General features: G+C 34.0%; 1 protein-coding gene across 1 annotated transcript; it reads left to right on the top strand.

The window, feature by feature from the left end:
- The first annotated feature begins 274 nt into the window (after positions 1-274).
- On the top strand, positions 275-13,756 carry LOC148587895 (putative disease resistance protein At4g27220). The gene is made up of 4 exons (XM_088519042.1): positions 275-3,127; positions 4,911-5,453; positions 5,564-6,250; positions 13,337-13,756. Exons 1-4 carry the CDS (start codon positions 323-325, stop codon positions 13,754-13,756), a joined length of 4,455 nt encoding a protein of 1,484 aa, XP_088375168.1. The 5' UTR covers positions 275-322.
- Positions 13,757-16,286: the final 2,530 nt, after the last annotated feature.

Raw genomic sequence — 16,286 nt, 5'->3', positions numbered from 1 at the left:
TAGCCCTACTAAGAGTTTAAGATTTGGTCTCAGAGGTACACAGGCTCCTATCTAGTTTCCACATTTTCCTTGCATAATTTGGTTTCCAACTTTATTCTACTCACCTTTTGCTCCGGTCCATCAAAAAACCAATTGAGTACATCTACTCCTTTAATTTCCTTGTTTCTCCCTATGATTTATTTTCATTGCAGTTTCTAGTTGTTTCTTGTCCCTACTGTTACAAAAATCCAAAAAAAAAAAAAAAAAAAAAAAACTGAAAAAAAGAAGAAAAAAAACAAAAAAAGAAAGGAGAAGGAAAAGGGATAAAAGATTGAAAGCAAGAATGGAGAGTAGTTTAATGGAGTGTGCTACAAAATTCCTTGAGTGGACAGTTGCACCAGTCGGACAATGGTTATGTTACTCGTTTCACTACAAGAGCAACATTGGGAGTATGAAGAACCAGGAAAAGGAGTTGGAGCTTGTTAGCGGAAGACTGCAAAATTCCATTGAGCTTGCTAGATGTAACGGTCTACAAATTGAAGGTGATGTTAAAAAATGGTTGGAAGAGGCGGAGGATGTTAAAATAGAGAACTTGGTTAGAAACGTTCTTGAACGTGAAGAAGAAGAAGCAAAGATGAAGTGGTACAGTGGGGCATGTTTGATGAAGTTGAAGAGACGGCATCAGCTAAGCCGAAAAGCAAAGAAGATAGAGCGAGAAATTGGTAAACTACTCCAGAGAAAGCCTAGTTCAGAGAGAGTTGGCTTCCGTCCTGCTCCACAAGGGATAGTGACTGCCGGATCTACGGATTACGTGGCCTCTAAATCAAGAATGTCGACTGTGATGAGACTTACGGAGGCACTGAAAGATGATAAGATTCACTTGATCGGGGTGTGGGGCATGGCTGGTGTGGGAAAGTCTATGCTGGTGAGAGAAATTGCTAAGCAAGCAATGGAAGAAAAGTTATTCGATGAGGTGGCTATTGCAAATGTGACCCATAGCCCAAACCTGACACAAATTCAAGGAGAAATAGCGGACATGCTGCGTCTACAGCTTCATACTGAGCAGACTGTAATTGGAAGAGCAGATCGTCTACGGGAGAGGTTAACAAAAAACGAAGATAAGAAGATGATACTTGTTATCCTTGATGATATATGGAAGAATCTTGATTTGAAGGAGATAGGAATTCCTGCTGAGGGATGCAAAGTATTACTGACATCAAGAGATCGAGAAGTATTTTCTGGAATGGACACCCAAAAGAATTTTGAACTTAAAGTTTTAGATCAAGAAGAAGCATGGATTTTATTTGAGAAGATGGCGGGTGATTGTGTTAATAAAGACCCCAATTTGCGATGCACAGCAAAAATGGTAGCTGAAGCGTGTGCAGGTCTGCCTCTTGCACTTGTAACGGTTTCTAAGGCATTAAAAAATAAGGAGTTATTTGAATGGAAGGATGCACTGCAGCTACTAAGAAGACCCGCTCCCGAGCACCTCAAAGAAATGCAGTCAACTATATATTATCCCATAGAGCTGAGTTATAAACATCTTGAAAGTAAGGAGGTCCAAGACGTCTTTTTGCTTTGTGCTCAACAGGGTTACTACATTCACAAGCAGGACTTGTTGAAATATTGTTATGGTTTGGGTTTATTTCATTGTATTAATACATTGGAAGATGCAAGAAATAGACTACATACAATACTTCGAATTCTGGAAGACCGTTGTCTGTTGCTACAAAATCCTTATAACTCTAAATATTTACGTATGCATGATGTTGTTCGTGTTGTTGCTACATTAATAGCGTCAAGGGATAATAATATGCTTGTGGTGAGGGCTAATGGTGGGCTAGAATGGCCAAATGCGGATGCACTCAAAAGATGCGGGACATTCTCTGTTCGTAAGGGAGACATCCATGAATTTCCTAACAAAATGGAATGTCCAGAATTAAGATTATTGTATGTGTATGGTGGAGATCGTCCTGTGCAAATCTCAGACACTCTCTTTCAAGGGATGGAAAAGCTCAAAGTTTTAGATTTGACCAAAATGCAACTTTCATCACTTCCGTCATCACTTCATTTCCTTGAAAATCTGCAAACATTGTGCCTGGATCGATGTGTGTTGGATGACATAGCTGTGATTGGAAAGCTAAAGAATTTGGCAATTCTTAGCCTTCTTAAATCCCACATTTCACAATTGCCAGAAGAAATAGGATTGTTGAGTCGTCTGAGGTTGTTGGATTTGAGCAATTGTTCCAAACTTGAAGTGATTTCACCTAATGTCCTATCAAGGTTGAAAGCATTAGAAGAGTTGTATATGAGAAACGGTTTTGTTCAGTGGGAAGTTGAGGGACTTAATAATGCTAGCCTTGTTGAGCTAAAGCATTTGTCACATTTGACCACTTTAGAGATACAAATTCCAAATGCTAGCAATCTACCAAAAGATCTGTCATTTGAAAAGTTAGAAAAATACATAATATCTGTAGGAGATGAATGGGATTCGTCTGGTGAGCGAGGAGAAGCCTCAAGAACATTAAAACTCAAGTTGAATACAAGCTTTCAATCGGAGGTTGGGATTAAAATGATATTGAATAAAACAGAAAATCTTTATTTAGATGAGTTAAAGGGTGTTAAGAGTGTTATACATGAACTAGATAGGGAAGGCTTTCAACAACTGAAGCATCTCCATATCCAAAATAATTCCGAGATTGAGTATATCATTAACTCGAGGACGTTAATGGATATTGTCTTTCCTGCCTTGGAGACTTTTCTTCTAAAAAATATGACAAGCTTGGAAGAAATATGTCATGGCCAACTTCCTAACTTGACATCCTTCGGTAAGTTGAGAGTTGTAAAAGTGGAACGCTGTGATAAATTAAAATATTTCTTCTTGTCATCAATAGCCCGGGGCCTTTCTCAACTAGAAGAATTGGAGATAGGGGAATGCAGCATCATGGGTGCAATAGTCATGAAAGAAGAAGGCGAAACAGAAGACGAAGATACTGCATCCTTGTTCCCTAAACTACGTCGCTTGGGACTTAAGCATCTTCCAAAGCTCATGAGCTTATTAAGGACACAAAATTCACTCATAACTGATGATGGAGAAATTATCATGGAGGGCAAGCCTGATTTTCACATGCCAATTCTATATGAACAGGTATAATATGATTTTCTTCTTTGATAAGGATCATATTTTTCTTTCCTCAACTTGAAATCGATAGTGATGATGGTTTAATATGCATCTTCAATTAAGAAGGTTAGAGATGAGAGTTCATGACTATTTATATCGTTAATGACAATCATATATTGGCAATAAAACAAATGCAACAGATGAAACATGAAAAGTCAAATGCATATAGGGAGAATCCTTTATACAAGATCAATCAATTAAATATCTTATCATGGTTTGAGTTGTGCACAAAATAAACCCATGAAATAATGAAATACAAATTTCAAGTTAGACAAAACATAATATTTGATTCTAACCGGTTTGATTCGCTTCGGTAAAAAACATATAATCAGTTTGGATGGTACTAATTATTGATTAAGAAGTTTAATCTCCATTATGGTGTCTAGGGCTAAATGCTTTTCACATGGTTGTCTGAATTTTATTAATTGAAAGTTTGCAACACTATGTTAATTGGTTCTTAAGGCATGCTTTTCATTAAGCATGCATTGCTTAATATGTTTCACTTGGTCTTCTCCATTTCTTAATTGAGAGTTTGTAAGAATATATATATGTCCAATGTCGATGGGCCATTGGAGACTAGTTTTTCTATTTCATCATTTAGGGTGCGTAGTGTCTAAAATGCCATACCTATACAAGCTATAGATTAAAATGCTCCTTTTTTTTTTCCTTCTTTTTTTGGCCCAAATTGCGGATTTGATTAACTCTTTATTTTTATTTTTTTTGGATAGGTGGACTAATTCTAGTCTCTTTCGTGAATTTAGTACCTATGAATAAAAGAGTATAGATTGTTGAATTCCTCCCCACTCCCTATTAACCCATCATTCTATTAACAAAAATTCTAAGAAAATCACTTTTGGAAGGAAAAATATATAATTTTCTCTCCTCTCACATTTTTTTTTTTTTAAAGAAAATTATTTTTCAAATTTTGATGTGTTGATGGAGATTGAGTGAAAATTAATTTGTGATTTAATATGAACCAGTTCCAAAAAGAAAAGGAAAAACAATATGAAATAAAATTATTTCGTTTGTACACTTTTACTGGAATTCATAAGAAATAGATTTTAAAGTTTTATGCTTCAAAGAAGAAAACCCAGCATTCCCTCAAATTTCCATTTTAAACAAAAGCGCACCAAATGGTCGCCAGTACTCGTACAAGTCAAACCGGAAAGCCTAATCCCAGCATATAGTTGTTCTCAATAACATGGTTGTCAAAGCTAAAGTTGTTGTGCCAATTAACTTCGCCCAGAATCCGGATCCTCTTCAAAAAAGAAAACCATATTCTAAAGTGTTGGAGATCAGCCGGTTTAATGATTAAGAAAATAATAATTCATAACAACCAAAATAGATGTTTGGAGTATATTGATTCAATGATAACCATTTATAAGTAGTGTATCAATTTCTAAATTTCAACATCCATGAAAAACAACCAAAATTAATTTTAACTCTTAGTACTGGATCCAATGAATGAACTTATCCACGGAGGTGTGAGAGGCATGTGGCTCAAGTGAGGTTATAGCTGAAGACACCTTAGTCATGTCCTAATTTACCAAGCTAAAATTAAATGTTGCATTTTTAGGACTTCCAAGTTCATTAAGTAGAGAAAAAAAAAATATATATGATGAGACTTAATTTAGAATCATTATGACCCCTAACTCTTGCATGTTCAAATAAAATTTGAATAATATCGATACCCTAACTAACTGTGCATCTTTTAGTTTGTTGGAAGATAAAGATTTAACCACTGCTGTAGGTTGTGTTTCCCAATTTGGAAAGATTGGTACTCTCCTCAATAGGCTTGGAAAGCATCCAACACAACCAAAATCTAGCAACAAGGTCCTCTTGCATATTAGAGAACATGCAATCAATGCCAAGGTTTCAAAATTTGGTAGTCTTGAAGGTGAAGGGCTCCAATAATATAAAATATTTTTTGTCATTCTCTTCAGCTAGATTTATGGTGCAACTCAAATACCTTCACATAGTTGAATGTGAGGTTATGGAAGAGATACTTGTCATTGAAGATTTAAGAGTAGTAGGAGAAACAATACCTAAAGTATTGTTCCCTCTTCTAAAATCCCTAGTCCTAAACAAGCTTCCAATGCTAAAAAGATTCTGCGAAGGAAGTAATATCAAATTTTCATCTTTGACGGACCTAATCATAGACAATTGCCCTAATTTAAAAACCTTCATATCCAAACCTGTTAGTTTGGACATGATGACCAGCTGCAGAGAACCAAAGGAAATGAATGCAGCAGAGAGCCCTCATATCGCTATGCAACCTCTGTTCAATGAAGAGGTAAATCTTTTTCTTTTTTTTTTTTGCTTGTTCCCCTTATTTTTGTTCTAGACTCCTTAGTGAGTTATTACGAATAGGTGTGTAATTAGCACATGGGATGAACCCTGCAGGTTTCCTTCCCTTGTTTGGAAAGGTTGGTAATGTCCCAAGTGGATGACTTGAAAATCATATGGGAGAATCAATTTGCTGTGGATTCCTTTTACAAGCTTCAGAGTATAATAGTACATTCATGTGAAAATCTTCTTAACCTCTTTCGATCTGATATGCTAGCAAGATTCCAAAGTCTTGAGGAACTTACAATACATGATTGTCGTTCACTGCAAGAAGTATTTAAAGTGCAAACGATGAACGTTAAAGAAAGCCATGTTGTAACAAGAGAAGACCCCAAACCAATTTTCAGCTTTCAAAATCTACAAAGGGTAAATGTTCATGGATGTAGGAGTTTGAAAAGTTTATTTCCTGCCTCCGTGGCTACATGCCTCAAGCAATTACAACAACTTGTGATATTTGATTGTTTGGATCTTGAGGAAATTGTTGCAGGGGAAGAAGCAGAGCAACCAATAGCTAAGTTCGTCTTCCCTAGAGTAACTGTTGTGCATCTTGTGTTGCTACCATTTCTCAAGTGGTTTTACCCAGGAGTGCACACTTCAGAATGGCCAATGCTGAAAAATATGTTTGTGGCTGAGTGTCCAAATGTTGAGATATTTGCGTCTGAACTGTCAAGCTTTCAAAAAATATTTGGACAGAGCCAGGTTGAGATCTCCATTAAACAGCCCCTTTTCTTGGTTGATGATGAGGTACGTAAGAACCTTAGATTAAATGTCCGCACTTTTAGGTTGAACTAATATTGCTTATAAATCGAACAAAGAACTTTATCTTCTTCACCTCCTAATAGAAAAATAAAAAAATTAATAATAACAAAGGAAAAATAAACTAATTAGTCTCCTAGAAATGTGGTATGACTTCTCTCACTCTGTTTTCTGTTAATCTAGTGGAGATGAAGGCTTATGAAATCTGTCAGTTGGGTTTCTAAATTAATACTAGTCACTCTGTTACCAATTTACTTGTGTGCTACAGAATTATCTTTTTCATTTTATTTATCTATTTATTATTACTTGTTTTAATTATATACATATATTATATTTATACTAACCCATAACTTATGTTATTCGCAGGATTTTTCATTATAATTTAATTTCAAAACTTAAACACATTTTATTATAGATTAAAAAAGGCGTGTAAAATAATACATCATGCCTTTTTAAATAAAAATACACACTAAAAGTAAAGGTTATACATAACTCAATGACACATAGAACATTATATCTTGAATCTATAAATCATAGAAAATTTTTACCATGATATATAAGACTCTTAATTTTAGTTTAATCCATATAAATTAAAATATGTTAAAATCTTTATTTCCATATGTTCAATTTAAAATGATAAGTATACCAAAAAATAAAAAAGAAAGAATATAACTTAAATTTTAATTATCAAAACATTAATAGAAAATTAAAAGGAATCTATGATAATGAAAAGTTATGTGTCAGCATGATCAGTTCGATTTCGTGGGGACACCTCGATCAGCTTGATTAAAGAATGCCATGCATGAGCCAAGAGCCAGGCACAAATTTCATCTCAATTTTTTATTATGCATGAAGTAAAGTAGATGTCCAAAAAAAAAAATGTGGTATCACCAGTGGTATTGCTAGACAACTTGAGATATCTCAATTCAGAAAACCCTTTCCTTGGTCGAAGAGGTGATAATTACCTTCTCTACTTGTTTAAGATGACCACATTAATTATGAAGTGATATATATTGCATCTAGATGAAGACATGGACTATGGAGTGAGCTTATTTTCTTTATGATTCCTTATTCTATCATGCAATCTCTCTTCTACAAAGAGGTGGATTTTGCTTCTTTTCCTTCTTTTTCCCTTGACAACCTGCTTTGTGCTTGTTAATTAAGATTACAGACTTAAAAAATATTTGTCATATTTTCTTGGTATCTTATCTTCAATTATAATGGTTGGATATATCATTAACACATACAGCTGGATGAATTTCTGTAGGTTCCATTCCCTAGTTTGGAAAAATTGAGAATCATCTGCATGAATAACTTGAAGATTATATGGCATAACCAATTCACTGCAGATTCCTTTTGCAAACCTCAGGCAATGAAAGTAGAGTTTTGTGAAAATTTTATTGATCAGCAAGAAACATGTGGTGTTACATCCACTCAATTAAAAGAATTGCATCTTCTTCATCTGCCAAAACTGAAGCATGTATGGAATATGGACCCACACGAAATTTTCGGCTTTCGAAGTCCACTTGATTCATTTGAAGCTAGGATATTGTCTGAAATAATATTAGGCAAAAGTCCTAAAATCATTGTTCAGTTTCAAAGTCGAGGTGCGAGTCGTGGTACGGTCAAGGCAATTGTTTTGAGTAACCAAAACTCGGGTGTTTCCCCCGAAGAGCGCATAATTGAGATCGGCAGCTGTTGAAAGAATTTGACGTGTATTCATGTTATCAAGTTAAGATATTTGCTTCGAAATTTTTGAGCTTTCAAGAAACAGTTGAGCAGAGCCAACTTGAGACCTCCTTTTAACACCTTATATTCTTGGCTAAAGAGGTAAGAGGCTAATCAACTACTCTTTTGAAATTTACAGTTTTATAAACCCATTTAAGGTGGTTTTGGCCACCCCCATTAGAGCTCATGGAGTGGTCGAACCATCCCCAGCCCATAGGCCGTGTGGGTGGATTGCCACCCCCAATCCAGCTATTTGGGGGTGGCTCTTGGACATATGGGGTTGGCCGAGCCACCACCAATAGGTTTGGGGGTGGTTTCATCCACCCTCATTTGTCCCTTTGGAGGTGGCCGAACCATTCCCAATGGTTTTGGCCACCCCCTTTGGCTAACCACCCCCCCCCCCCCCCCCCCCCCCAAAATGGAAAAAAAAATTATCACGTGACACTCACGTTGTTAACTTTCCATATTCTCAGACGAAATTAATTAACGGATTGTTCGAATTGCAAAATTTTATAATTTTATAAGGGTACATTGCAAATTTTTAAACATTAGGGTTCAAATTGAAAAATGGGTCAAACTTTGGGGGGTAAAGTGCATTTCTCCATTTTTTTATTTTTTATTGTCCTTATTGCAAGTAAAAGAAGAAGAAAGTTGGAATTACACTTTGTTTTCTATGATTCAACGGTCCAAATGATTAATGTGTTTATCTTCAATACAGTGTTTTCTGTTAGGCAAAGGTTCAGAATTCTGAAGAAGATGAAGATCATTCTTAATATGCAGCATTTGGAATGTGGCTTTTCTATGTTTAATTAGTTTGTGGCACTAAGGATCTTGTTTTTTTTTTTTTTTTTTCTTTGAAGTCGGTCAAAGGGACATCAAACATGGCTAACCTATGGTTACTTGTTTGATATTGCTTCTTTATTTTCTTGTTTTGTGATGTATTAAAAAAAAAAAAAAAAAAAAAAAGGAGTACTATATTTATGTATTTGCATGATACATTCCTTCCCGAAGTGTTAACTGCTACATGATATTCTGCATACATTAAATTTGTTTATCATAAGTACTGTTGAAGTTTTGGAGTGTGTAATAATTTATGATGAAATTTTTCTATAGCTTATTCTCTTCAATATCTCTGTAGTCGACTTAGACACATATTGCGGCCATGCACATTAAAAGAGGATTTTTTTTTTATTATTATTATTATTTTTTTAAATGTAAACTAGCAACTTTGAGTGCCTAACTTGATTAATTAAAGATAAATTTTAATATGATATGTGCTGAAAATTTGCTTGGCTGCCGAATTTGTGGAGCGACTACGAAAGGCACCTAAAACGCCATATGTGCATAGACCAATATCTTCTTCAGTTCAAATAAATTGGTTTTTCTGTAGTTCAATTGATATGGAGAGAATCGTATGGGGCTGTGTTTTTTGAGCTAAACCACAAGAAAAACTTATTAATTGACAGCAAATTTCGGTACTCAGGTTCACGATAAGTCACCTACAACACCTTAAGTAAAGTATAATCAGTAGGGTTTAGTCTGCCGACAACATATGACCAAATGGGGTAATGTGGCAGTATGGAGAAAGAACATTAGTTGTTTAGTGTTGTGATAAGAGCATTAGCACCAGTTTTTTCAGATTTTTTTTTTTTTTAAAAAAATAGCTTTCATTATCCTTTAATTATATCATTTAAATATTCTTTAAATTAAATGTTAGAGAAAAAAATATGAAAGAAAATAGCCATTTAAATATATATTTTTCAAATAACTGCTAGAGAAAAGAGATAGGAAAGGGAAAACATTTTTACATTAAAATAATGTTAAGAGAACATTGTATCACTTTTGGTTCTCTTGATTTCCCTTAGTTTAGGGAACACTAAGAGAGTCGGTTGCAATAATTTTTTAGGAGTTTTTCTTAAAAGAATGAAATTTAGAAAAATTGCTGCTAATGCTCTTTATACATGGAACCCTATAAAATTAATGGGTAATTTAACTTTAATTACGAGACACCTAATTGCTAAGGTGTTGTATTCATAGTTGATAGCTAAAGCTAACAGGTGTGACAGTGACATGGCATGCTTGATGCTGAAAACAGAGGCACAAATAAATAAATAAAATCTAACCAACGAAAGACATTACAAATTTTTTAAAATTTGATACAGTATATCGAGAGTTTTAGAATTTAATGGAAGTATATGTAAAAACGATAAAAGTTCAAGAGGTTAAAAACTTATTTGAGATTGCGTTCAAAACTCAAACTTTAAAGCAAAAAAATAAAAAATTTCTCAAAGGTACGTATTTGGTTTCTTCTTTTTATTAGAGAAAAACAATTAAATAAGTACTTTATGAGTTATTTTTGCAAAACGGACTAATTTTTTAAACTCCTTAATGTAATTTCAAATAATCTCTAAGTGAAATATTTCACTACGCTGATGACTGATATTTTAAGATTGCTAATTTACTCTTAAAATAAGTATTGTTAAAAAAAGAAATCAATAATAATTTAGCAATGCCACATTAATATAATGTGACAGTGACGTGGGCCTATACTATTGGGCTTGAGTAACCAAAACCATTTCATAAATTTAGAAAAATCGAAGAGCAAATTGAGAGAGAGAGAGAGAGAGAGAGAGGTCTCGGAGAGCTGCGTGGACAGCCTACTAACAGAAATGGTGTCCTCCTACTGTGATTGGTTCTACGCCAACAAGCCAGAGCTCGCCGCCCGTCGGATCGAGGCCATTGGCTTCCAGGTCGGCCACCAGCTATCCGAATGGTACACCTCCCTCCAGGGCCGGCCCAATGTATTTGAGGGTCTTAGACAAAATTTTAAAGCTGAATCTGTTTTTAAAAATATTTAAATATTAATTAAATAATATTTATTTTAATAATATTATTATATTTTTATAATATTATTATTATTTTCATTTTCATTGTTGTTTCATGACTTTTAAGTTTAACTTTTAACTAGTTGTCTAAAAAAATTGATGTGGCATATTTGTTTTTTTTTTGATTAATTGGTCTTATTTTACATGGGCTTATTATATTGGAGCCTTATTTTAGATGCCTTAAATTTTTATGAGAAAAAATTTTGGGGCTTATTTAAAAAAAAATTAGGCCTTAAGTTAAAATAAAATTAAAATGTTTTTAGGCCTTATTAAATTTTTTTTTGGGCCTTATTAAAAAAAATTTTGGGCCTTACTAACTGGGGGCCCAGGCGACCGCCTCAATGGCCTAGCCATTGAGCCGGCCCTGCCTCCACCACACCTTATCCAAGCCTATGAAGCACAATTTTTCTCTCATTGCTTGATTTAGGGCTTTATAGTAATTTGAAGTCTGTGCCTTAGATCTGAACGAGTTGATGTGAATTGTATGGTTTGTCAGAAATGTAGAGAGAAATAAAAAAAATCGGCTCTTCTTTGTTATCAAATTGTTATTCGCTGTTTGGTTGCTGAGAAAGTGCAGGAAAGGTCAAGGATAAATGAATTTGAATCTTGTAATCATTTTGTTGTTTGAGACTTTGAGAAAGTTAATCCTTTCTCTGCTTGGTCTAAGAAGAGGAAAGAGTTAGATTTTGATTCTATTGCCTCTTCACTCAGTTTCCGCGCAAGAAATAGAATTTATGAATTAGGCCTGTGTGTGTGTGTGACTTAAAAAATGACAAAGAGAAAAAAATCTAATGGAAAAATGCTTGTATGAATTCATCCAAAAAAAAAAAAAAAAATGCTTGTATGTGGTATGGATTTGCAAAATGGAATATATGTTGATATCATGCCACTCTATACTCGATCGATCAAGAATTACTTCTTTACTTTTATTTTTCTTTTTCTTTTTTGGTTGATATGTTGCGCACACACACACAGTGAGTCTTCAACCCATGACTTCACTCAATCATCCCATTTTTATACGGAGGAACTAGCATTTGAACTAGAGATCATTGACTTAATTCTTTTCTGAGCATTAGTACTGGAAAGATTATATAAATTCTTATTGAAAGCAAAGCCAAAGTGATCTAGTTCTGTGTTTTTCTAAAAGTACTTTACATGCATTGCATACAGACTGTGATTTAATAAGGTCAATTTTAAAGGTGAAGCGTGGGCAGTATCTACCCAACCTTTCACTTATTAATTCCAGGATCTACTCAAACTCGTAAAAACAACATGGTATATGAATATATGAATGTGATCTTGATTATGACATCATTTAGTTGCTCTTGCTCAACACTGTTCTTACACTGTTATCGTGTATTTCTAGCTCTTTATTTTGTTGGGCAAACATTGAATGTAATACCACAATAGGAGTGCCACAGAAGAAATATGTTGAAGCATGAAAAGCTTGTAATACTTATTATAGTTCTCATAATTTTGTTATCTCATAATTCTATACACTTGACCCCTTCCCCCTCCCCTTGGGGCCATTTTACTTAAATAAAAAAATAAAAATAAATAAAACCTATATAATTTTGAACATTCGAGAAAAAAAAAATGATAAAGTCCACACACCCCTCTCAAACTATCACTAAATTGACAATGTCTCCCCAAACTTTCAATTGTGACAATGTTTCTCTCAAACTTCCAAAATTTTGTCAATGTCCCCCCTCCCCCCCCCAAAAAAAAAAAAGATTTTTTTATGACTTTTTATGGTTTTTGATTTTATTTTTTAAATCCTATATATTGGTTTTTCTTTTTTCTATATATGGGATCCTAGTGTTTTCCCGGTGTCCTCCTAGTCCTAGATGAATATTATTTTTTAAAAACCAAGTGAAAGAAATAAGGACCACTAAACGTATTAATAGATATTAAAGGACTGGTTTATGCCACATGTTACAATTTTAAGGCACTTACGGGGTTTTTGGCTTATATAAATATATGAGATGAGTATGTATCTATTTGTCCAAATGAAAAGTTATGTGTAAGCATGAGTTCGATTTCGTGGGGACATCTCAGCCTGATTAAAGAATGTCATGTATGAGGTGAATACAGTTTGGATAGTTTTTATTTACTCAAAAGTCTTGCACAAATTTCATCTCAATTTTTTATTATGCATCAAATAAAGTAGATGTCCAAAAACAAAAAAAATGGGACATCACCAGTGATATTGCATCTAGACAACTTGAGATATCTCAATTCAGCCAACCCTTTTCTTGGTCGAAGAGGTGATAATTACTTCACTTTTTTAAGATGACATGGCGTGAACTTATTTTCTTTATGATTCTTTATTCTATCATGCAACCTCTCTTCTACAAAGAGGTGGATTTTGCTTCTTTTTCTTCTACTTTTTCCCTTGACAACCTGCTTTGTGCTTGTTAAGATTACAAACTTAAAAATCTGTCATATTTACTTTCTGTAGGTTCCATTCCCTAGTTTGGAAAATTTGAAAATCTTCTGCATGCCTGACTTGAAGATTATATGGTATAACCAATTCACTGCAGATTCCTTTTGCAAACGTGAGATTATAAAAGTTGAGTTTTGTGAAAATCTTATTGATTATCAAGAAACATGGGCTGTTACAGCCACTCAAGTGAAAGAATTGCATCTTCTTCATTTGCCAAAATTGAAGCATATATGGAATAAGGACCCCCACGAAATTTTCAACTTTCAAAATCCACTTGAAGTACATGCTATAGAAGGTGAGAACATGGAAAGTCCCCTTCCTCTAATCGGTGTTGACTTTGATAATCATGGTGCCGTCAAGGAAATTGGTTTGAGGTACCAAAATTCGGGTGTTTCCCCCGAGGAGTGCATAATAATTGAGATCGGCAGCTGTTGAAAGAATTGGACCTGTATTAATGTTATCGAGTTGAGATATTTGCTTCTAAATTTTTGAGCTTTCAAGAAATAGTTCAACAGAGCCAACTTGAGACCTCCATTTAACACCTCCTACCTAGTCTTGGTTGATGAGGTAAGAGGCTAATCAACTATTCTTTTGATATTTACTTTATTTTTTGTTTTTCGTTTAGCTGTATTCCCGTAACATGTTGGACCATAATGTAAGATATTCAATATACATATTAAATGCTAATTAACAATACAATTAGCAGCGGAAATAATTTAATACGTATATGTACCTCCGGCCATTGCTTTGTCCAAGCAGCTTGAAGAACAGCTCCACAGCAACCAAACTAAAACTAAACAATTATTGAGAGGTTCTTCTGACCTATGCCTACCAGTGAGTGCCAATTGATGGAATACACAGGCCTTATTTATAGGTAGGTCAGGGGACCCTCAATTAGAGCTGTTACCTTAATTATTCCTCCCATCAAGGAATAAAAATCGAATCAATACAGCTAATTGATTCCACAAAAATAAAATCTTTAATGAAATCAAATACTTGTTCCACAAGAATTAAATCAGTGCTTTAATTCAGAATATTTGATTGGAATCAAATACTTGTTCCACAAGAATTAAATCAGTAATTTAATTCAGAATATTTGATTTACACAATAAGCTTTAATTGGAATAAATTATTGAACACCGTAATTTTATAATTACAATAATATATGTGACATAAATGGACATACTTTAAATGGAATTTCTTACATTCTCCCACTTGGCCCTTATGACACATAAATTCTTTATGGTGTTCAATTCTATGATATAGCCAATACTTTATTTATTCCAATCATTCATGGAATCCTCCCACTCACTCAAGGAATACTACACACGAATCATAGCGGTAAAGCTTTTATACGATAAGCCGTCCCTTCCATGTATCACGATGTGTAATACCTCCCTAAATGAGTACTTTATGGATAATGTACTTTATGAATGAACTTCCTATAAGTCATTCGGGTCCAACTTTAATTTTATCCCCACGGATAAGAATAATATATGTGTGCACAAAAATCTTTATAACATAACATTTATGTCTATAGACCAATTAAAGAGAAACTAAGCACAAATGAATTAATGAATCTCATATATTCCACATGACTTTATACTTTATTTATCGGTAAACCTTTAGTCATGGGATCCGCGATCATTAATTCAATACTTATATGCTCAATAGACACTTATTGTCACTTGATGTTCTCTTTCATAGTAATACCTTATGTCGATATACATACTTCTGCTTCTACTCAGTTTATTCTTAGAAAAATAACTGTAGTAGAATTAACTCAGAAGATCTTTATGGGTCTAACTATAAAATCGACAATCTTGAGACATTTAACAAAAATGTCTCAACCATGATGCCTGTGTAATTAATTCACAGCATATCATGACTTTTGCTTTCATGGTAGATGTAGCAACTATAGTCTGCTTACTGCATCTTCAGTACATATATACTGAAGTTGATTCTCTACTATCTACACATTTAGCAAAAATCAAACCTGAATAAACACCACCAAATGGTAAATGTATCTTTAGGTTAAACTGTAGTTCTTGGTTCATTGCATATTCCATAATACTATATTGACCCAATAGTCCAATGGCTATTTCAATGTCAGGTCTAATGTAGACCTGTGCATACATATGGAATATTTTTCTTTTGCCTTTGTTCCAATGCATTTGGGACATTATCCCCTTTAATAATAGGTGCTACTGAAGATTCATAGTTCTTCATTCTGAATCTCTCCCAAAAACCTTTAGTGAGATAAACTTTATGTAGCAAACCTAAATTAATGCTTGCAAGCAAAATATTATCTATATACAGGACTAAAAGAAATGTAACTTTACTCCCACTGACCTTAAGGTATATTCAATGATTAACAAGGTTCTCAATAAACCCATATGAGGTAATAACCTTGTAAAAATTTTGTATACCATTGATGAGAGACATATCTTAGTCCATTAATAGATATCCTTAATTTGCAAGTTTTCTAACTGTTATTAATAAAACCTTTAAGTTGTCTTATGTACACTTCCTCCTTAAGATCCTCATTCAGGAAAAATTGTTTTTCACATCCTTTTGATATAGCTCTAAACCAAAATGAGCTACTCATATCATGATAATCAATGCCTTCCTTTTGAGTAAGATCATTGGCTACAAGTCTAACTTTACATCGTTCAACATTACCCGGAAGCATCCTTTTAGGTTTTATAAACCCATTTGCAGCCTATGGCTACAACTCCTTTTGGTAAGTCAACAAGATTGCAGACTTGAATTTTAGTCAAAGATTTCATCTCCTCCTTCATGGCATTGAAACACAATGTGAAGTTATCTCCACCCAAAAAGATGTGAAAACAAATTTTGGATCGTCCTTAGGTCCGACATAAAAATCAGACTCCTGGAAGTATACAACATAATCACTAGAGATTGTTAGTCGCCTTATTTTAGAAAATCTTCTTAATCCTACTGC

This window comes from Corylus avellana, chromosome 1 (genome assembly GCF_965113065.1).
Source record: "Corylus avellana chromosome 1, dhCorAvel1.hap1.2, whole genome shotgun sequence".
Lineage (NCBI taxonomy): Eukaryota > Viridiplantae > Streptophyta > Magnoliopsida > Fagales > Betulaceae > Corylus > Corylus avellana.
Note: the sequence above shows the minus strand (reverse complement) of the source record. Positions and strands in the feature narration are given on the sequence as shown.